The sequence below is a fragment of the Nycticebus coucang genome, chromosome 17, assembly GCF_027406575.1.
Source record: "Nycticebus coucang isolate mNycCou1 chromosome 17, mNycCou1.pri, whole genome shotgun sequence".
In the NCBI taxonomy this organism is placed as follows: Eukaryota; Metazoa; Chordata; class Mammalia; order Primates; family Lorisidae; genus Nycticebus; species Nycticebus coucang.
Genome location: NC_069796.1, coordinates 33,263,061 through 33,284,797, shown reverse-complemented (window position 1 = coordinate 33,284,797; position 21,737 = coordinate 33,263,061). Strand labels below are relative to the sequence as shown.

The following is a 21,737-nucleotide window of genomic DNA, read 5'->3' as shown; positions in this document are numbered from 1 at the left end:
ACTTTCAGCATGTTCACTGTTTGCCTCAACTATTTTTGAAATGTTTGTTTGTCCCAGGTAGCAACAGGTTGTTCATATGATTTTTGATGTTGGTAAGAAAACTCCTTCTGTCTGCAAGAAACACACCTGGCTTCAAAAGACATAAAGCTCCGAGTCAAAGGTTGGAAGACAATTTTTCAGGCAAATGGAATTCAGAAGAAAAGAGGAGTTGCAATCTTATTTTCAGATACATGTGGATTTAAAGCAACTAAAGTCAAAAAAGACAAAGATGGTCACTTTATATTGGTCAAGGGAAAAATACAACAAGAAGACCTTTCAATTCTAAATATTTATGCACCCAATTTAAATGCTCCCAGATTTAATAAGTAATGCTCCCTTACTCAGTCTGGGCAATATGATATCTGATAATACCATAATAACAGGGGACTTTAATACTCCTCTTACAGAGCTGGACAGATCCCCTAAATAGAAATTAAACAAAGATATAAGAGATTTAAATGGGACCCTAGAACAACTGTGCTTGATAGACGCATATAGAACACTCCATCCCAAAGATAAAGAATATACATTCTTCTCATCACCCCATGGAACATTCTCCAAAATTGATCATATCCTGGGACACAAAACAAATATCAACAGAATCAAAAGAATTGAAATTTTACCTTGTATCTTCTCAGACCATAAGGCACTAAAGGTGGAACTCAACTCTAACAAAAACGCTCCACCCTACACAAAGGCATGGAAATTAAACAATTTTCTGTTGAATAACAGATGGGTGCAGGAAGAAATAAAACAGGAAATCATTAACTTCCTTGAGCATTAACAACAATGAAGACACAAGCTACCAAAACCTGTGGGATACTGCAAAAGCAGTTTTGAGAGGAAAATTCATCGCTTTAGATGCCTACATTCGAAAAACAGAAAGAGAGCACATCAACAATCTCACAAGAGATCTTATGGAATTGGAAAAAGAAGAACAATCTAAGCCTAAACTCAGTAAAAGAAAAGAAATATCCAAAATCAAATCAGAGATCAATGAAATTGAAAACAAAAGAATCATTCAGAAAATTAATGAAACAAGGAGTTGGTTTTTTTAAAAAAATAAATAGATAAACCATTGGCCAGACTAACGAGAAATAGAAAAGTAAAATCTCTAGTAACCTCAATCAGAAATGATAAAGGGGAAATAACAACTGATTCCACAGAGATACAAGAGATCATCTCTGAATACTACCAGAAACTCTATGCCCAGAAATTTGACAATGTGAAGGAAATGGATCAATATTTGGAATCACACCCTCTCCCTAGACTCAGCCAGGAAGAAATAGAGCTCCTGAACAGACCAATTTCAAGCACTGAGATCAAAGAAACAATAAAAAATCTTCCAACCAAAAAATGCCCTGGTCCAGATGGCTTTACACCAGAATTCTATCAAACCTTCAAGGAAGAGCTTATTCCTATACTGCAGAAATTATTCCAAAAAAATCGAGAAAGAAGGTCTTCCCCAACACATTCTATGAAGCAAACATCACCCTGATACCAAAACCAGGAAAAGACCCAAACAAAAAGGAGAATTTCAGACCAATCTCACTCATGAATATAGATGCAAAAATTCTCAACAAAATCCTAGCCAATAGATTACAGCTTATCATCAAAAAAGTCATTCATCATGATCAAGTAGGCTTCATCCCAGGGATGCAAGGCTCGTTTAACATACGCAAGTCCATAAACATTATCCACCATATTAACAGAGGCAAAAATAAAGATCACATGATCCTCTCAATAGATGCAGAAAAAGCATTTGATAAAATCCAGCATCCTTTTCTAATTAGAACACTGAAGAGTATAGGCATAGGTGGCACATTTCTAAAACTGATTGAAGCTATCAATGACAAACCCACAGCTAATATTTTACTGAATGGAATAAAACTGAAAGCTTTTCCCCTTAGAACTGGAACCAGACAAGGTTGTCCTCTGTCACCTTTACTATTCAACATAGTGCTGGAAGTTCTAGCCAATACAATTAGGCAAGACAAGGAAATAAAGGGAATCCAAATGGGAGCAGAGGAGGTCAAACTCTCCCTCTTTGCTGACGACATGATCTTATACTTAGAGAACCCCAAAGACTCAACCTCAAGACTCCTAGAACTCATCAAAAAATACAGTAATGTTTCAGGATATAAAATCAATGTCCACAAGTCAATAGCCTTTGTATACACCAATAACAGTCAAGATGAGAAGCTAATTAAGGACACAACTCCCTTCACCATAGTTTCAAAGAAATTGAAATACCTAGGAATATACCTAATGAAGGAGGTGAAGGACCTCTATAAAGAAAATTATGAAATCCTCAGAAAGGAAATAGCAGAGGATATTAACAAATGGAAGAACATACCATGCTCATGGATGGGAAGAATCAACATTGTTAAAATGTCCATACTTCCCAAAGCAATCTACCTATTCAATGCCATTCCTATCATAATACAAACATCGTACTTTCAAGATTTGGAGAAAATGATTCTGCTTTTTGTATGGAACTGGAAAAAACCCCGTATAGCTAAGGCAGTTCTTAGTAATAAAAATAAAGCTGGGGGCATCAGTATACCAGATTTTAGTCTGTACTACAAAGCCATAGCGGTCAAGACAGCATGGTACTGGCACAAAAACAGAGACATAGACACTTGGAATCGAACTGAAAACCAAGAAATGAAACTAACATCTTACAACCACCTAATCTTTGATAAACCAAACAAGAACATACCTTGGGGGAAAGACTCCCTATTCAATAAATGGTGTTGGGAGAACTGGATGTCTACATGTAAAAGACTGAGACTAGACCCACACCTTTCCCCACTCACAAAAATTGATTCAAAATGGATAAAGGACTTAAATTTAAGGCATGAAACAATAAAAATCCTCAAAGAAAGCATAGGAAAAACACTGGAAGATATTGGACTGGGGAAAGACTTCATGAAGAAGACTGCCATGGCAATTGCAACAACAACAAAAATAAACAAATGGGACCTCATTAAACTGAAAAGCTTCTGTACAGCTAAGGAGATAATAACCAAAGCAAAGAGACAACCTACACAATGGGAAAGGATATTTGCATATTTTCAATCAGACAAAAGCTTGATAACTAGGATCTATAGAGAACTCAAATTAATCCACATGAAAAAAGCCAACAATCCCATATATCAATGGGCAAGAGACATGAATAGAACCTTCTCTAAAGATGACAGATGAATGGCTAACAAACATATGAAAAAATGTTCATCATCTCTATATATTAGAAATGCAAATCAAAACAACCCTGAGATATCATCTAACCCCAGCGAGAATGGCCCACATCACAAAATCTCAAAACTGCAGATGCTGGCGTGGATGTGGAGAGAAGGGAACACTTTTACACTGCTGGTGGGACTGCAAACTAGTACAACCTTTCTGGAAGGAAGTATGGAGAAACCTCAAAGCACTCAAGCTAGACCTCCCATTTGATCCTGCAATCCCATTACTGGGCATCTACCCAGAAGGAAAAAAATCCTTTTATCATAAGGACACTTGTACTAGACTGTTTAATGCAGCTCAATTTACAATCGCCAAAATGTGGAAACAGCCTAAATGCCCACCAACCCAGGAATGGATTAACAAGCTGTGGTATATGTACACCATGGAATACTATTCAGCCATTAAAAAAAATGGAGACTTTACATCCTTCGTATTAACCTGGATGGACGTGGAAGACATTATTCTTAGTAAAGCATCACAAGAATGGAGAAGCATGAATCCTATGTACTCAGTTTTGATATGAGGACAATTAATGACAATTAAGGTTATGGGGGGGGAAGCAGAAAGAGGGACGGAGGGAGGGGTGTGGGGCCTTGGTGTGTGTCACACTTTATGGGGGCAAGACATGATTGCAAGAGGGACTTTGCCTAACAATTGCAATCAATGTAACCTGGCTTATTGTACCCTCAATGAATCCCCAACAATAAAAAAAAAAATGACAGGCGGCGCCTGTGGCTCAAGGAGTAGGGCACCGGTCCCATATGCCGGAGGTGGCGGGTTCAAACCTAGCCCCGGCCAAAAAACAAAACAAACAAACAAAAAAAAAATGATGTTACACAAACTAAAAAAAAAAAAAAACTCCTTCTACATAGCCACCTTTCCACCTTGACAAAATTCCAAGTTAGATAAAATATAAGCAAATCACATCCCATCAATCCTTCAACACAGTTCTTTAAGAACAAGGTCTGAGGCGGTGCCTGTGGCTCAAGGAGTAGGGCACTGGTCCCATATGCCAGAGGTGGTGGGTTCAAACCCAGCCGCAGCCAAAAACCACAAAAAAAAAAGAAAAAAAGAACGAGGTCTGCTCTGCTGCCCCAGGAACCAGGGACCAGGGTCTCATATTTATAATGTAGGAGGAGGAAAGTGGGACAAAGGCAAGTAAAAATATAATAAAATTTTCCACATATATTTATATACACAATGATAGTCTTATTTCTTCCTTTCCAGCCTGTAAAAATTTATTTTCCTTGTTTCACTGCATTAGCCAACACTTCAGCATGTTAAATAGGAGTGTTGAAAATGTATATGCTCGCCTCTTCCTGCTCGTGGCAAGAAAGCATCAAGTTTCTGACCATTAAGTATATTTGCTGTAGGAGTTTTATACACTTGTTTTTTAGCCCTTATACTAAAAATATGTATTTGGGGGCGTTTTGTTTTAATTTGACATATAACAATTGTACATATTTGTGGGGTACAGTGTGATATACGCATACACATATACTATGTAATGATCAAATCAGGGCAATTATCATTAATTAACCTCAAACACTTGTCATTTCTTTGAGATGAAAACATTTAAAATGCTCTTTTCTAGCTATTTGGAAGTATATAATACATACTGTTGACTATAGTTCCCCTACTGTGCAGTAAGACACCAGAACTTACTCCTCTTCTCTGACTATACCTTTGTACCTGTTGACCACACTCTTTCCATTTCTTCTCCCTACTCTCTTCAGCCTGCAGGAATCACTATTTTACTCTCTACTTCTATGAATCAATTTTTTTAGATTCCCCTTGAGTGAGATTGTGCAGTATTTGTTTTTCTGTTCTTGGCTTATTTCACTTAATATCCTCTACGTTCATCTGTGCTACAAATGACAGGGTTTTGTTCTTTTTTTATGTCTGAATAGTATACTATTGTGTATATATGCCACAGTTTTAAAATCCATTCATGCATTGATGAAGACTTAGGTTGATTCTATATCTTAACTATTGTGAATAGTGCTACAATAAACATGGGGATACAGATGTCACTCCAACATATGATTTCATTTCCTTTGGTTATATACCCAGTAGTGGGTAAGAATGTTGGATCATGTGGTAGTTTTATTTTTTGAGAACCTTCCATGTTGTTGTCCATATGGCTGTTCTAATTTACATTAGACCGACTGTGTGTAAGAGTTGTACCCCATATCTCTTTCCAAAAGGAATGTATTAATTTGCATTCCCCCCAGCAGTGCAAAAGTGTTCCCTTTTCTCCACATCCACGCCAACATCTCTGGTCTTGGGATTTTGTGATATAGGCTAGTCTCACTGGAGTTAGATGATATCTCAAAGTAGTTTTGATTTGCATTTCTCTGATGATTAAAGATGATGAGCATTTTTTCATATGTCTGAAGGCCATGCACCTGTCTTCTTCAGAGAAGTTTCTCTTCAAGTCCCTTGCCCAGCCTGTGATGGGATCCCTTGTTCTTTTCTTGCTAATGTTAACTAATGTGATGAAAATGTGTCAAACGATCTATGAACCAAGTGTATGGTGCCCCACGATCATACTAATGTACACAGCTATGGTTTAATAAAAAAAAAAAAAAGAGTTGTACTCATCCAGCAACTGTATATAAGAGTTTTCATTTCTCCACATCCTTACCAGCATTTGTCTGCTTGCTTGTTTAGTCTTGCTTGTTTAGTTTTTTAGTCTTTTAAAACTACCTTTTTAAAGTTGTCTCTATCTTGATTCACTGTTCGCTTGGTTGACTATTTTCCAGGTTTCTAGCAGTTTTTGCTCCATATAATAGGAGTCCCAGAAAGAGGAGAAAGGGCACAAAGAATATGTGAAGAAATAATGGTCAGAAACTTCTCAAATTTGATGAAAGACATTAAGTTATACATCCAGAAAGATCAGTGAACTATAAGTGGAAGATCTACACCTATACGATCTGTTGAAAGTCAAAGACAGAATTTCGAGCATTAACAGATAAGGGATTCATCTCATAAAAGAGATCCTGTAAGGTTAACAGCCGATTTATTGCCAGAAATCATTGACAGGCAGACAGTAGTGGGATGTCATATTCAAAGTGATAAAAGAAAGACCATTAATCAAGAATTTTACATCCAGAAAAACTAGCCTTCAAAAAGGAGTAATGTCAGTGAAAATGACAGAGTAGGTAGCTCCAAGTTTTTTTGTTTGTTTGTTCTGTTTTTCTGAGACAGAGTTTCACTATGTCGCCCTTGGTAGAGAGCTGTTGCATCACAGCTCACAGCAACCTCAAATTCTTGGGCTTAAAAGCTACAGGTGCCAAGCCTAGTCTTGCCATTCTATAAATGTTTTAAATGTTGGTATATATTTTAAGTGTTCTGTTCCTTTTTTTATCCGTTACAATTAGTTTGACTCACAGAATCTCCCAGTCTGAGTTTTGCTGACCGCATACTCATGTTACAGTTCAATGTGTTCCTCTGGTCTTATTATTTCCTGAAGACAGGTAGTTGGATCCAAAAGCTTCCTCGGTTTCAGGCTTGATCTAGTTGGCAAGATCATAGGTGCCGTTCTGCTGTTATTTCAAAGGAGGCATATAATGTCTAGATGTCTTTTTCTGTGTGTGATGGTAACAACCACTGAGGCTCAATGTCTAGCCCATTACTTCACTGGGAATTGAAATATAGTGATATTCTATCAATTCCTTTTCATTTATTAAGTGGGACACTTCTATAAAAAGATGTCTCTCTCCTTACCTACTATGTAGTTACAATTCATATAAGAAAGGTCAGTAATGCTTGATTCTTTCCCTCAATTTAGTAGTTTTCTTTTGCGAGACAGAGCCTCAAGCTGTCACCCTGGGTAGAGCGCCATGCCATCACAGCTCACAGGAACCTCCAACTCTTGGGCTTAAGTGATTCTCTTGCCTCAGCTTCCCAAGTAGCTGGGACTACAGGCACCTGTCACAACACCTGGCTATTTTTTTTTTTTTTTTTTGGTTGTAGTTGTCATTGTTGTTTGGCAGGTCCAGGCTGGATTCGAACCCACCAGCTGTGGTGTATGTGGCTGGTGCCTTAGCCGCTTAAGTTACAGGCACCGAGCCTAATTTAGTAGTTTTCTTTTCTTTTTTTTTTAATTATTATTTTTATATTTTTATTAAATCATCACTGTATACATTAATGCAATCATGGGGTACAATGTGCTGGTTTTATATACAATTTGAAATATTTTCATCAAACTGTGTTATAGCCTTCATGGCATTTTCTTAATTATTGTGTTAAGACATTTATATTCTACATTTAGTAAGTTTCACACTGTACATGTAAGATGTGAGATGCACCGTAGGTGTGGTCCCACCAATTACCTTCCCTCCGCCCATCCTCCCCCCTCCCCTTCACTCCCTTTCCCCTTTCCCCATATTCTTGGGCTATAATTGGGTTATAGCTTTCATATGAAAGCTATAAATTAAAATGTAGAATATAAATGTCTTAACACAATAACTAAGAAAATGCTAGGAAGGCTATGTTAACCAGTGTGATGAAAATGTGTCAAACAGTCTATAAAACCAGTGTATGGTGCCCCATGATCCCATTAATGTACACAGCTATGATTTAATAATAAAAAAGAAAGAAAGCTATAAATTAGTTTCATAGTAGGGCTGAGTACATTGGATACTTTTTCTTCCATTCTTGAGATACTTTGCTAAGAAGAGTATGTTCCAGCTCCACCCATGTAAACATGAAAGAGGTAAAGTCTCCATCTTTCTTTAAGGCTGCATAATATTCCATGGTGTACATATACCACAATTTATTGATCCATTCATGGGTCGATGGGCACTTGGGCTTCTTCCATGACTTAGAAATTATGAATTGGGCTGCAATAAACATTCTGGTACAAATATCTTTGTTATAATGTGATTTTTGGTCTCCTGGATATATACCTAGTAGAGGAGTTGTAGGATCGAATGGCAGGTCTTATTTTTAGATCTCTAAGTGTTCTCCAAACATCTTTCCAAAAGGAACGTATTAGTTTGCATTCCCATCAGCAGTGTAGAAGTGTTCCCTTTTCTCCACATCCACACCAACATCTCTGGTTTGGGGATTTTGAGATGTGAGCTAATCTTACTGGAGTTATATCTCAAAGTAGTTTTGATGTGCATTTCTCTGATGATTAAGGATGATGAGCATTTTTTCATGTGTCTGTAGGCCGTGTGCCTGTCTTCTTCAGAGAAGTTTCTCTTCAAGTCCCTTTCCCACCCTGAGATGGGATCACTTGTTCTTTTCTTGCTAATATGTTTGAGGTCTCTGTGGATTCTGGTTTTTTTTTTTTATTAATATTATATCATAGCTGTGTACATCAATGCGATCACGGGGCACTATACACTGGTTTTATAAACAGTTTGACACATTTTCTTTTTTATTTTTATTAAATCATAGCTGTGTACATTGATACGATCATGGGGCATCATTCACTAGCTTCACAGACTGTTTGACACATTTTCATCACACTGGTTAACATAGCCTTCCTGGCATTTTCTTAGTTATTATGTTAAGACAATTATATTCTACATTTACTAAGTTTCGCATGGACCCTTGTAAGATGCACCACAGGTGTAATCCCACCAATCACCCTCCCTCCACCCATCCTCTCCCCTCTCTCTCCCCTTTGACCATATTCTTAGGTTATAACTGAGTTATAGCTTTCATTTGAAAGCCATAAATTAGTTTCATAGTAGGGCTGAGTACATTGGATACTTTTTCTTCCATTCTTGAGATACTCTGCTAAGAAGAATATGTTCCAGCTCCATCCATGTAAACATGAAAGAGGTAAAGTCTCCATCTTTCTTTAAGGCTGCATAATATTCCATGGTGTACATATACCACAATTTATTAATCCATTCGTGGATCGATGGGCACTTGGGCTTTTTCCATGACTTAGCAATTATGAATTGGGCTGCAATAAACATTCTGGTACAAATATCTTTGTTAGAATGTGATTTTTGGTCTTCTGGGTATATACCTAGTAGGAATTATAGGATTGAATGGCAGATCTATTTTTAGATCTCTAAGTGTTCTCCAAACATCTTTCCAAAAGGAATGTATTAATTTGCATTCCCACCAGCAGTGTAGAAGTGTTCCCTTTTCTCCACATCCATGCCAACATCTCTGGTCTTGGGATTTTGTGATATGGGCTAATCTTACTGGAGTTAGATGGTATCTCAAGGTAGTTTTGATTTGCATTTCTCTGATGATTAAAGATGATGAGCATTTTTTCATATGTCTGTAGGCCGTGCGCCTGTCTTCTTCAGAGAAGTTTCTCTTCAAGTCCCTTGCCCAGCCTGCGATGGGGTCACTTGTTTTTTTCTTGCTTATACATTTGAGTTCTCTGTGGATTCTGGTTATTAAACCTTTGTCGGAGATATAACCTGCAAATATCTTCTCCCATTCTGAGGGCTGTCTGCTTGCTTTACTGTGTTCTTGGCTGTGCAGAAGATTTTTAGTTTGATCAGGTCCCAGTAGTGTATTTTTGAAGCTGCTTCAATTGCCCGGGGGATCCTCCTCATAAAATACTCGCCCAGACCAATTTCTTCAAGGGGTTTCCCTGCACTCTCTTCTAGTATTTTTATAGTTTCATGTCTTAAGTTTAAATCTTTAATCCAGTGAGAGTCTATCTTAGTTAATGGTGAAAGGTGTGGGTCCAGTTTCAGTCTTCTACAGGTCGCCAGCCAGTTCTCCCAGCACCATTTGTTAAATAGGGAATCTTTTCCCCACTGAATGTTTTTAATTGTCTTGTCAAAGATCAAATAACAGTAAGTAGCTGGATTCATCTCCTGGTTCTCTATTCTGTTCCATACATCTGCCTCTCTGTTTTTGTGCCAGTACCATGCTGTTTTGATCACTATCAATTTATAGTATAGTCTGAGGTCTGGTAGTGTGATTCCTCCCGCTTTGTTTTTATTTCTGAGTAATGTCTTGGGTATTTGAGTTTTTTTCTGATTCCATATAAAATGAAGTATTATTTTTTCAGGATTTTTAAAGTATGACAGTGGAGCTTTAATAGGGATTGCATTAAAATTGTATATTGCTCTAGGGAGTATGGACATTTTAACAATGTTGATTCTTCCCAGCCATGAGGATGGTATGTTTTTCCATTTGTTAACATCTTCGGCTATTTCTTTTCTTAGAGTTTCATAGTTCTCTTTATAGAGATCTTTCACATTCTTTGTTAGGTAAACTCCCAAATATTTCATCTTCTTTGGCACTACTGTGAACAGAATAGAGTCCTTGACTGTTTTTTTTTTTTTTTTTTTTTCCTTGACTGTTTTTTCAGCTTAACTATTGTTGGTATATATAAAGGCTACAGATTTATGGGTGTTGATTTTGTACAGATGCTGCTGTATTCCTTGATCACTTCTAAGAGTTTTGTAGTAGAATCACTGGTGTTTTCCAGATATACAATCATATCATCTGTGAAGAGTGAATGTTTGATCTCTTCTGACCCTGTATAGACACCGTTGATTGCCTTTTCTTCCCTAATTGCAATGGCTAAAACTTCCATTATAATGTTAAAGAGCAGTGGAGACAATGGGCAACCTTGCCTGGTTCCTGATCTGAGTGGAAATGATTTCAATTTAACTCCATTCAATATAATACTGGCTGTGGGTTTGCTGTAGATGGCCTCTATCAGTTTAAGAAATGTCCCTTCTATACCAATTTTCTTAAGTGTTCTGATCATGAAGGGATGCTGGCTATTATCAAAAGCTTTTTCTGCATCAATTGAGAGAATCATATGATCTTTGTTTTTTAATTTGTTTATGTGCTGAATTATATTTATAGATTTACGTATATTGAACCAGCCTTGAGACCCTGGGATAAAACCCACTTGGTCATGGTGTATAATTTGTTTGATGTGTTACTGGATTCTGTTTGTTAGGATCTTGTTGGATATTTTTGCATCAATATTTATTAGTGATATTAGTCTATAATTTTCTTTTCTTGTTGGGTTTTTTCCTGGTTTGGGGATCAAGGTGATGTTTGTTTCACAGAATGTGTTGAGTAGTATTCCTTCTTTTTCTACATTTTGGAAAAGGTTGAGTAATATAGGTACTAGTTCCTCTTTAAAGGTTTGGTAAATTCTGATGTGAAGCCATCTGAACTTTTTCTTCCTTTATCTCTGTCTCTAATCTGCTCAATTTTTATTCCATTTCCAGTATTTCTCCTTAGTATGGAGTCCTGTTGTTAAAGGCAACTCTGGCTGGCCCCTTTAGCAATTACCAAGAACCTCTTGCTCTGACCCAGTATTAGATTAGATAACACTCTTCCTGATGTCAGATGCTATTCTCACATCAGACCATCACATTTTCTAATGAATACTTAATGGCATCTCTCTGTTTCCTCCTCCACAAAAGCTAATACCATGCAGTTCCTGTGGCTTATAGTGAGGAAATCTTCTTAACTAGTCTTACGTAAATGCTGCCCATAGGTTCTTGGCTTTACTATCTAGTTGTTCTGTTTTTAAAAAGGGACTCAGGAAGATTTAAAAAACAATGTCATCACTGTGGCTCCTACCACCATTCTCAAAGATTTTAGAGTGTATTATAAAGGTCCTTAGAATTTCTACAAAAACTTAAGAAAAAATGTCTTTGAAATCTTAACATTTCCAGAAATAAAACAAGTAAAACAGAAGAAAATGGGCCCATTTTTTCTGCTTACCTCAAAAACTCTGAATAGGCGGCTACTTATCTTATGATTGGTCCACAAGGCCATAAGAAAGGCATTATATGAGATGGTGCTAATCAAAAGTATCTTATAAGGCTGACCCATTATGATTTTCTTCACAAATGCCCGACACTGAGTATCTTTTCTCCTGTCAAGAAGTTGAATAAGAGATACAATTATGTTATAACAGGGCTAGATCCCCACACAGTGCACACCTTTTTCTAGAAACAGGGATCTTCATTCCCCCTTATGTGAATATAAATTTATATATATATATATTTTAAGTAGCAATGAAATGTTGAATAATGACCACTGAAATATGGATGATGCTCATCAATAGTCTGTCCTCACTCAGTTCCCTCCTTCTGGACCTCTGAAAAAGAATAGTCACCACTCCTCAAGCAAAACAAAGTGTTATCTTCATTTACTCATTCAACAAATCTTTATTTAGTGAAAACCACATTCTAGGCACAGGGGACAGAACATGAGCAAAACTGAATATTGCCAGTCTACTAGGAAAAACTGGTAATAATAAAATAACCACCCATACATATCTTCACAAATCAATGACTAAAAACTACACACCTTAAGAGAATATGGGTACATAATCTACTCATGAAAGAAATACGAATGGCCAATAAAATTCCCCCAAAATATTCAGCAGCAATACTAATCAGGGAGATGCAATGTAAAACCATTATTTTTGTTTATAAAATTAGCAAAGGCATGAGCATGATAATATTTAATGCTGGCAACAGTATAAAATGATGGGGCATTCTAATAAACTGCCAGAAGAATGTAAGTTGATCAACTTTTCTGAAAAGCCTTAAAACCATTCATATCCACTGACCCAAGCAATCTATTCCAAGAGAAAAAAACCTGAAAGATAGTGACTTTAGCTAAACATGTTTCCCCAGTATTATAGTATTGAGAACTTAAAACAATTTAAAAGTCTAATGAAAAGGGGCTATCTGCAGTGTCTCATGCCTGTAATCCTAGCACTCTGGGAGGGTGAGGTGGGTGGATTACTTGAGCTCAGGAGTGCAAGAACAGGTGGAGTAAGAGCAAGACCCCATCTCTATTAAAAACAGAAAAACCAGCTGGGTGTGGTGGCAGGCACCTGTAGTCCCAGCGACTTGGGAGGTGGAGGCTAGAGGATGGCTCAAACCCAGGAATTTGAGATTGCTGTGACCTATGACACCACGGCACTCTACCCAGGGTAACTGAGACTCTGTATCGAAAAAAAAAAGTCTAATGAAAAGGACGGGTTAAATAAATTGCAGCATATCCATCTCATGAAATACAGACATTAAAATATGTGTATGCATTTTTCATGATTTAGAAAAGTGCTTATGACCCACTGGATAACAAACACAAAAACAAGATACAAAAGTCTCTGTTCAAAATTATGGTACCTGTACAAAAATAGGTCAAGAAATTCAGCAGGAAATATGCCAAAATGTTGAAAATGTCTACCTATGGATGATGAGATTATAGGTGATTCATTTTCCTATTTATATTTATCTGTACCTTATAATTTTTCTTAAGAGTATATAGTACCCCCCCATTATACATAACAAATAAACACATATTTTCCTAATCTATAAAAACAATGTGTAATTTTCATCATATGATTTGAGATGGGAACTATTACCTGTCCCCGCCCCCCTAAAAAAGACTTCAATTTATCTAACACAGTAGGTAACAGAAAAGGACAAAACTACCTGTGACCCCAGCACTTGGAAGGCTAAAGCAGGAGGACTGCTTGAGGCCAAGAATTTGTGACCAGTCTGGGGACCACAATGAGACCCCCATCTCTATAAAAATTAAAAAATTAGCTTGGCATGGTGGTGCACACCTCTAGCCCTAGCAAGGTGGGAGGATCACTTGAGCCCAGGTGTTTGAGGTTACAATGAGCTAGGATGAGGGTCACTAAACTACAGCCTAGTTGACACAGCAAGACCCTATATTAAAAAAGAGAGAGAGAAAGAAGGAAGGGGAGAGGAGGGGAGGGGAGGGTAGAGAGGAGGGAAGGGAAGGGACGGGCAAAACTGAACCAAACTAATCTACGGGTCAAGTTAACAGTATGTCAACCTCACCAAAAGAAGAAACAAGATTCAAGGACGAGCATCTCAATTTAGGAAGTAGATTCAGAATATCTGAGGGAATAGGCTGAGAACACTGACACTCTGCTCCACATTTCCCATTGTACATTTCTTAACAAGCAATGGAGACAAAAAATATTTACTTAAATTTCCTGAATCTTGTCCAGAAATTCACCGGTGCAGTATCAGACTGTGAACTAGAAACGGCTTTTGAGTAGTTCCAGTTAAAAGATTGAGACATTTCCCAAATTTTCAATGTTTATTCCTTCCTTTTATCACCCAACAGAAAACCTCTGCCTAAGGACTTCCTTGACGTCTGGATTCCAAGAGGCAGCAGAGAAGCACTGTGAAGGGAATCCTTGCTTTATGAAGTCACTCTCGGGCATTCCAGGGTGTCACTGGCCTACAGGCCCCTGAAGAAGTGAGCTCCCCAGCAGGTCTGTCAGCAGGTCCTCTCTTCCCAAGAAGACTGGCAATGCCTCCGTTTAGCAAAATGGTTATGAGCATCCAGCAACCATGAGGCTCTGGGCTAAAGCTAGGAGTCATTAGAGTGGCAGTCATTAGACCCTCCCTCCTTCAAGAAGTACCTACCTCTGATAACAAAGGCCCTTCTTAACCTGTTAGAAAAAGTCAACTGTCATATAAGGGAGGAAAGCAAAGTTCTCTGGGATTCTAGAGTGAGACAGCATGTCCAGGGCACAGCACTGAAAACACTTTGAAGGATAAGGAAAGACTTTAATGGAAAGACTTTAATGGGTCTGGGGCTAGAACAAAATAGGAGAAGCAGAGCAGGTAACACATGCTCTGGTGGCTAACTGCAGAAGGGAAGTGGTGGGCCTGTGGGGTAGAGATGTTTTAAGTAATAAGAGCAATAGAGATTTTTGTTCTGTTTAATTCTTGGAATTAATATATTTTCCCCCTTCTCTTTCTTTGCCTTTTAAGGCAAATCAAAAAAGAGGGGTCTGGGTAGCGGCATGTTACATCTAGCTAAGTTGGTCAAATTCATAAAAACCTAAGTTCTTGAGCGTAAGCAAGGGAGGTAACCACCCCACCACTTCTGTTGTCCCTAGTATTATAAAACAAGTGTATTCTGACCATTCCTGGTAGGAGAACATTCTCGTTGGCAAACAATATACTGAACTGGAAAATATTTATACATTGTCTCTATTTAAAATCATTAGGGCCCGGCACAGTGGCTCATAACTGTAATCCTAATACTCTAGGAGGCCAAGGCAGGTGGATCACTTGAGCTCAGGAGTTTGAGGCCAGCCTGAGCAAGAGTGAGATCCCCTCTCTAAAAATAGCCGGACGCCTGCAGTCCCAGTTGCTTGGGAGGCTGAGGCAAGGGGATCGCTTGAGCCCCAGAGTTTGAGGTTGCCGTAAGCTATGACATTATAGCACTCTACAGAGAGCATAAAAGTGAGACTGTCTCAAAAAAAAAGAAAAATAAAATCATTAACAGCAAACTTTAAAAACTACTCTGACTAATGTCCCCTAGATTGAAACTTCATCTCCATCCTCTCCCTCTACATCCTCTCCCTCATGATCAGCTCCTCCTACAACTGACTCCTCCCTTTGGTCATAAGCTCCCTGATGCCTCTGGGGCTCCTGCCCAAGATCCATCCATGGTGGCCTCCTAGGGCAGCTGCTCCCAGACAGCCTGAATCAGTTCTCTCTTTGTTTCCAGCTGTCCCAACATGTCAATGCGCCTAATCCCCTGAGGCACAGAAGGCCCTCAGCAAGCCTGTGTGATATGAATATACAGATCGGTGCCATCAGGAATCCTTTGCTCACTCAAATAGCTGGGCATAGGGCATTTCATCTCCAGGAATCGTTAACGGTATGCTTCTGTGCCTTCTCTATTTATTATTTATTTAAGCTCTTAATTGTCAGCAATGTGCACTCCCTCTTTAAGCACCAAAGCATACCTTCCAGGAAAAACAGAGAGGAGATTAAAAGATGTAAAGAATTACTTCCCAGTGCTTAGAGGGGTGAGGAAAGCAGCAGAGAAGGGCCCAGTTGTTCTCAGCATATAGCATACTACATCAGCACAGCCAGCCACAGCGACATGCTGTTTCCAGAGTCACTGACGAAGACATTCAATCTGGGAATGAAACTCCAGCTGAGAGAATAGAGAACAGTAGGAAATTAGCGGTAGTAGCAAGCTTACCTAGGGCCTACTGAAATCATTTCTATTGTCTTGTAGATCTTCTTGTAGACAGATGGGCAGGACAGGGATCCTAGGAAGAGAAGCTAAAAGGCCACCTTTTCTGCCTTTTTAGCAGCAACACATACTCTGCCCAGCATGGGCAGCACGACCTCAGCCACATACAGCCAGGGAAAGTCAGCAGTCAGAGGCCTGGCTGCTGGGTGACTCTTCAGCCTTCTGGACAGGGTCCAAGTAACTACCACTGAAACACAAAACTCACTTATTATAGCCAAACCCTCTTGTAGCTCTTGATGTTTCACAGAAAACTTCACAAATCTGAAAGTTATAAAGTTCAACTAGTATATATTTACACAACAGATTAGAAAGTACACAGACTGCTCCATACTAACACTAGTAGTCCATCAGCTCAGTACACTGATGGAGGTCAGGCTTGTATTGTGTCCAAATACAATATACAACACAAAATAAAAGTACAAAACACAATGTAGAGAACCAAGCTTATTCTATTTATACAAAGATTTCCTAAACTTATCAATGTCAGAAAGCAGCCATTATTTTCAGAATTTTCTTTCTTTTATTTTTATTGAGACAGAGTCTCACTGTGTCACTCTCGGTAGAGTGCCATAGCTTCACAGCTCACAGCAACCTTAAATGATTCTCTTGCCTCAGCCTCCCACATAGCTGGGATTACAGGTGCCAACCACAAGGCCCAGCTATTATTTTGTTGTTGTCATTGTTGTTTAGCAGGTCCAGGCTGGGTTTGAACCCACCAGCCCTGGTCTATGTGGCCGGCACCATAACCACTGAGATACGGGCACTGAGCCTATTTTTAGAACTTTCATTAACTTCATTTTAGAGAAGGATACTGTCAAACATGCTGACCCTGGTTTTCTATCTATGAAGGTCAAGCAAGGGATCATAGGTCATAGGTTATGTCTATTTAACTCCTCTCTATTCCAATGATCATTTAAAATGAAAATGGAGGGAAACCAAAGCTTACCACATTAAAGAAACACTGTCATCACGCAAAGACTTGGAACAGACAGAAACTTTGGGGCCTCCAACGTTGACAATGTGTCTTTTAAGTTGAAATGTGAGTTATGTAGCAAGTCTAGGGATTCATTCCGTCAGAAATTTCCACAATGAGTATTTCCACTGACTTCTGATACAGGATCTTTGATTCTCTATAGTAAAGTTTGTAACTTCCAGCAGATGCAACACCCTTAACATGAATCTTATGTCAAACCCTCATGTAGATGATAATTAGTAACTGTATTTTCAGGTCTTCACCACCGTAATTATGAGCCATATCTTGCTTTCTCCACTATGGTATATGTTAACACAGCCATCAAATTTAGCATCCCAAACTCACATTCAAAACAGGGAAAGGGGTTCCATTCGGGGTACCAGGAAACAAGCTAAGTAACAACACAGGGAGCAAATAAATCCAGAAGGTAAAATACTCTTCAGCACAACTGACTCAGTTTTGACAATATATCAATTACATGGAGAAAGGCGGGAAAGGGTGGAGAGCTTGCTCTAAATTCAGAAAGATTAAAGAGACACAACAACCAGAGGTAATGAGTAGAGTTCATATGAGTCCTGATTAGAACCATACTATTGTCCAAAGACATTCTTGACCTTCAGGGCAATTTGATTCTGCCTGAGTATTAATACGTGGTAAAAAATAATTATTTATTTTGTTAGGTATGACAATGGCATTGTGGTTTATACTAGAAAATGACCTTACTTTTTAGAGATACTTAGAGAAAGTTATAAAAGTGAAATAATATGCTATCTGAATTTGCTTTCAAATAGTAATACTTTAGCAAAGTAAAAGGAAATGGCATTATATGAAGCAAATGGGGTAAAACCTTAATAATCGTTGTATTTGAATCAAGGTTATAATCTGAGTGATCAGTATAATAGAGTTCAATGTATTATTCACTCTAACTTTGAATGTTTTAAGTTTTTCGAGTTAAAAAAATTCACATAAAAAACTGAAGCATAGAACTTTTTTGAGACAGAGCCTCAAGCTGTCACCCCGGGTAGAGTGCTGTGGCATCACAGCTCACAGCAACCTCCAACTCCTGGGCTTAAGCAATTCTCTTGCCTCGGCCTCCCAAGTAGCTGGGATTACAGGTGCCGCCACAACACCCGACTATTTTTTGGTTGTAGTTGTCATTGATGTTTGGCGGGCCCGGGCTAGATTCGAACCTGCCAGCTCTGGTGTATGTGGCTAGAGCCTTAGCCACTTGAGCTACAGGCACCAAGCCAGAACTAAACACTTTTGATGATAACATCTATAAAAGTTCCAAGTTCATAATACATGAATATAGCAAAAAAGTTTATAAAAAAATAGCTTTGCCTTTTTATTTGAAGAAATTCTAAGGAACAGAAGTTCTAATGTTAAGCTCTGGATCCTCTAGCACCCATCAAGCCTGAGTGAATCTTCTCTTTCTGCACACTCTAGCCCACAGGGAAATGACTGTATCTGCCTCTCTCTGGCCAACAGTAACAGCCAGGAACTGCCTTCAGAGAGCTCAGCCTCCTTACTATGTTCCCATATGACTTCTCAAGTTTGGGATGGGGGAAGAGTTGGGGACCAGAAGGTTGGCTTTCTATAACACAGAGTGATTTTTCTGGCCTCTAAAGTGAAGTGGATTACAAAGATGATCCCTGTTAAATCTCACTACCACCATGCTTCAGGGAAGAACACATGCTCCTTAGAAAGACATATTTGCTCTTTTATTTATGTATTTATCTTTAGAGAAAATATCACTCTGTGCCCTGGGTAGAGTGCCAAGGCATCACAGCTCACAACAACCTCAATTTCTCGGCTTCAACCAATCCTCTTGCCTCAGCCTCCTGAGTAGCTGGCATTACAGGCAGTAGCCACGACTGGCTATTTTTTTCTATTTTTAGTAGAAACAGGGTCTCACTCTTGCTCAGGCTGGTCTTGAACTCCTGAGCTCAGGCTATCCACCTTCCTGGGCTTCCCAGAGTGCTAGGATTACAGGCGTGAGCCACCACACCAGCCATGTTTGTTCTTTTAATTTGTGTCATAGTCTCATTAGTTAGTACATTCCTGAGTTCCTTCAAAGAAGATTGTTATTGTGATATTTAAATAATAGATTACTTGACATTCCTCTTTATGCTGTCAGTATCATATGGAGTAAGTAAAGTTCACTACTGGGTAATAGCTAAGTAGCTTCTCATTTCAGTGGCTGCATACCCTCTGTATAGAAGTTACAGCTTGTGAGTGATGAAAAGAAGTGACACCTTAGTTCCTCCTTAACTCAGTAAGTCAAACAATGACCTAGCAATCAGCCAGGCATGGTGGCTTATGCCTATAATCCTAGCACTCTGGGAGGCCAAAGCAGGAAGAATATCTGAACTTAAGAGTTCGAGACCAGCCTGAGCAAGAGCAAGACTTGGCCTCTACTAAAAATAGAAAAATTAGCCAGGCATTTATGGCAGGTGCCTGTAGTCCCAGCTATTTGAGAGGCTGAGGCAGGAGGCTCTCTTGAGCCCAAGACTTTGAGGTTGCTCTCAGCTATGATGATGCTACTGTACTCTACTTGGAGTGACACAGAGAGACTGTCTCAAAAAAATCTAAAATAAAATAATAACCTAGCAAGTTGGTTACTATAATAGCGAATGCTTGTGTTGCCATATTTTCCTGGACACCATCGATGAGACACTTGTCCTCTTCCTTCAACTCCCTGTCAGAGAAGTGAAGAGAAAACATACCAAGATAGCTTATCTAATTTTTATGACTTTTATAATCTAGTAACTTATGTGTTAAGAGCAGCTAAAATCCATATCAACTTGAATGTCATAGAATTGTTATATTTAATATAAAATTAAAACCCATCATCCACAGAGTTCATAATTCTTTTTCCACCTTACAACTCTTCTCCAATACCTTACAACAATGCATTTGTAAAGTCACCATAATTGTTTGTATTTCTGAATTATAAAACGTGTGAATACTGCCCCATCCCAATTTTTGGTCTTTAAGAATGCCGTTTCCGGGCAGCGCCTGTGGCTCAGTGAGTAGGGTGCCGGCCCCATATGCCGAGGGTGGCGGGTTCGGACCCAGCCCCGGCCAAACTGCAACAAAAAAATAGCCGGGCGTTGTGGCGGGTGCCTGTAGTCCTAGCTGCTTGAGAGGCTGAGGCAAGAGAATCGCGTAAGCCCAAGAGTTAGAGGTTGCTGTGAGCCATGTGACGCCACGGCACTCTACCCGAGGGCTGTACAGTGAGACTCTGTCTCTACAAAAAAAAAAAAAAAAAAGAATGCCGTTTCCCTTTCTGATATTACTAATATAATTACCTCAGTTGGTTTATCTTATACATAGGATTAAATATACTGAAAAGTACCTCAGGCTCAAGTTTAAATCATTTTTGTATTTAAGCACTGATTTTACAATATGTAGCATATAAAAGCGAATGAACTAAATTTACAACCTAATTTGTTCAAGCAAATTGCCTTCATTGCAGCTAAGATGTGTCTAAGATTTTACATGCATTTTGAGAGAAATCACATAGAAGCAGCTGCCTTTTCAATAAACTTGGCCAACTTCACGTCTCTTTTGGTCAGTCCACCACAGTCATGCGAAGTGAGAGTTATCTGGACCTAAGAAAAGAGAAAGAAAGCAAGTTTTAAAACCCACAGAAACTAATGGTATTCTCCTTTGGTGGTGCAGAAATCAGTCTATTATTTAACATTCTTATTTGAGAATTGGGGGGATTAAGTGACTTAGAAAATACTACATTATGAATAAGCAAAGCATTTCTAAAACCCAACAAACTCCAGGAGCACGGTCTACACACACCAGCCACTCAGGGGTAAAAAGCTTCTCTCATATGAAAGAAGCAATTCAACTGCCAGAATCTCAAATCTTGTTTCTTGGGGGAAAAAAAAAAGAAAAAAAGAGAGAAAGAGACTGAGGTTCCATTTGAACTCCCATTACTTTAATTACACTGACTATTTTCAGGGCACTGAGGAAAACCAAGCTATCAAATGTAATATCTTAGCAGCAATGTTAAAAAAGCACATTTCCAAATTGGGGAAACGGGACAGAAGGTGAGGAATGGACTGAAGCTTCTTGACAAACTGATTAAAAAGCAAAAGCAAAATGATGGGCTAAGAGAGGTAACTAATAAAGAAAAGTTTATCCTGGTAACAGTGTGCTTTGAATTACTGCAATAAATCACAAGAATATCATGAAACTCTTTTTTCAAAGAGGACTTCCAATGAGAAAATAAAACGTCACAGAAATCTAAATGATAAGATATTCCATATGGCTTGACCATAAAGACAAGGAAACTTTTAGAGCACCCTTAAAACTTTTTAGTCTGCCCTTTGTTTTAAATAAGATCAGTTCCCACCGAGGAGACAGAATTTTATAAACACTTATTATTTAAAGCACAGTTCTTAAGCAAATTCAGTTCAATAAGGCCAAATCTATCTTACTT

At 38.6% G+C, this 21,737-nt stretch overlaps 2 protein-coding genes across 4 annotated transcripts in view; both read right to left on the bottom strand.

Moving 5' to 3' along the window:
* CATSPER3 (cation channel sperm associated 3) overlaps positions 1–20,383 on the bottom strand; it is a 45,236-nt gene extending 24,853 nt beyond the window's left edge. Inside the window, exons 1-2 of one of the 2 annotated variants that reach the window (XM_053565951.1) lie at positions 14,228–20,383; positions 11,974–12,127 (exon numbers count right to left, since the gene is read on the bottom strand). In XM_053565951.1, the coding sequence (XP_053421926.1) occupies positions 11,974–12,127; positions 14,228–14,325 (252 nt within the window). In that variant the 5' untranslated portion in view covers positions 14,326–20,383. The remainder of the gene's footprint in view (positions 1–11,973; positions 12,128–14,227) is intronic. The other variant, XM_053565950.1, reaches the window with a different exon arrangement.
* A 263-nt stretch (positions 20,384–20,646) lies between these two features.
* Positions 20,647–21,737, bottom strand: part of PCBD2 (pterin-4 alpha-carbinolamine dehydratase 2) — a 62,708-nt gene continuing 61,617 nt past the window's right edge. For both annotated transcript variants that reach the window (XM_053565958.1, XM_053565957.1), the window contains one exon: positions 20,647–20,895. In XM_053565958.1, coding sequence (XP_053421933.1) covers positions 20,800–20,895 — 96 coding nt within the window. In that variant the 3' untranslated portion in view covers positions 20,647–20,799. The remainder of the gene's footprint in view (positions 20,896–21,737) is intronic.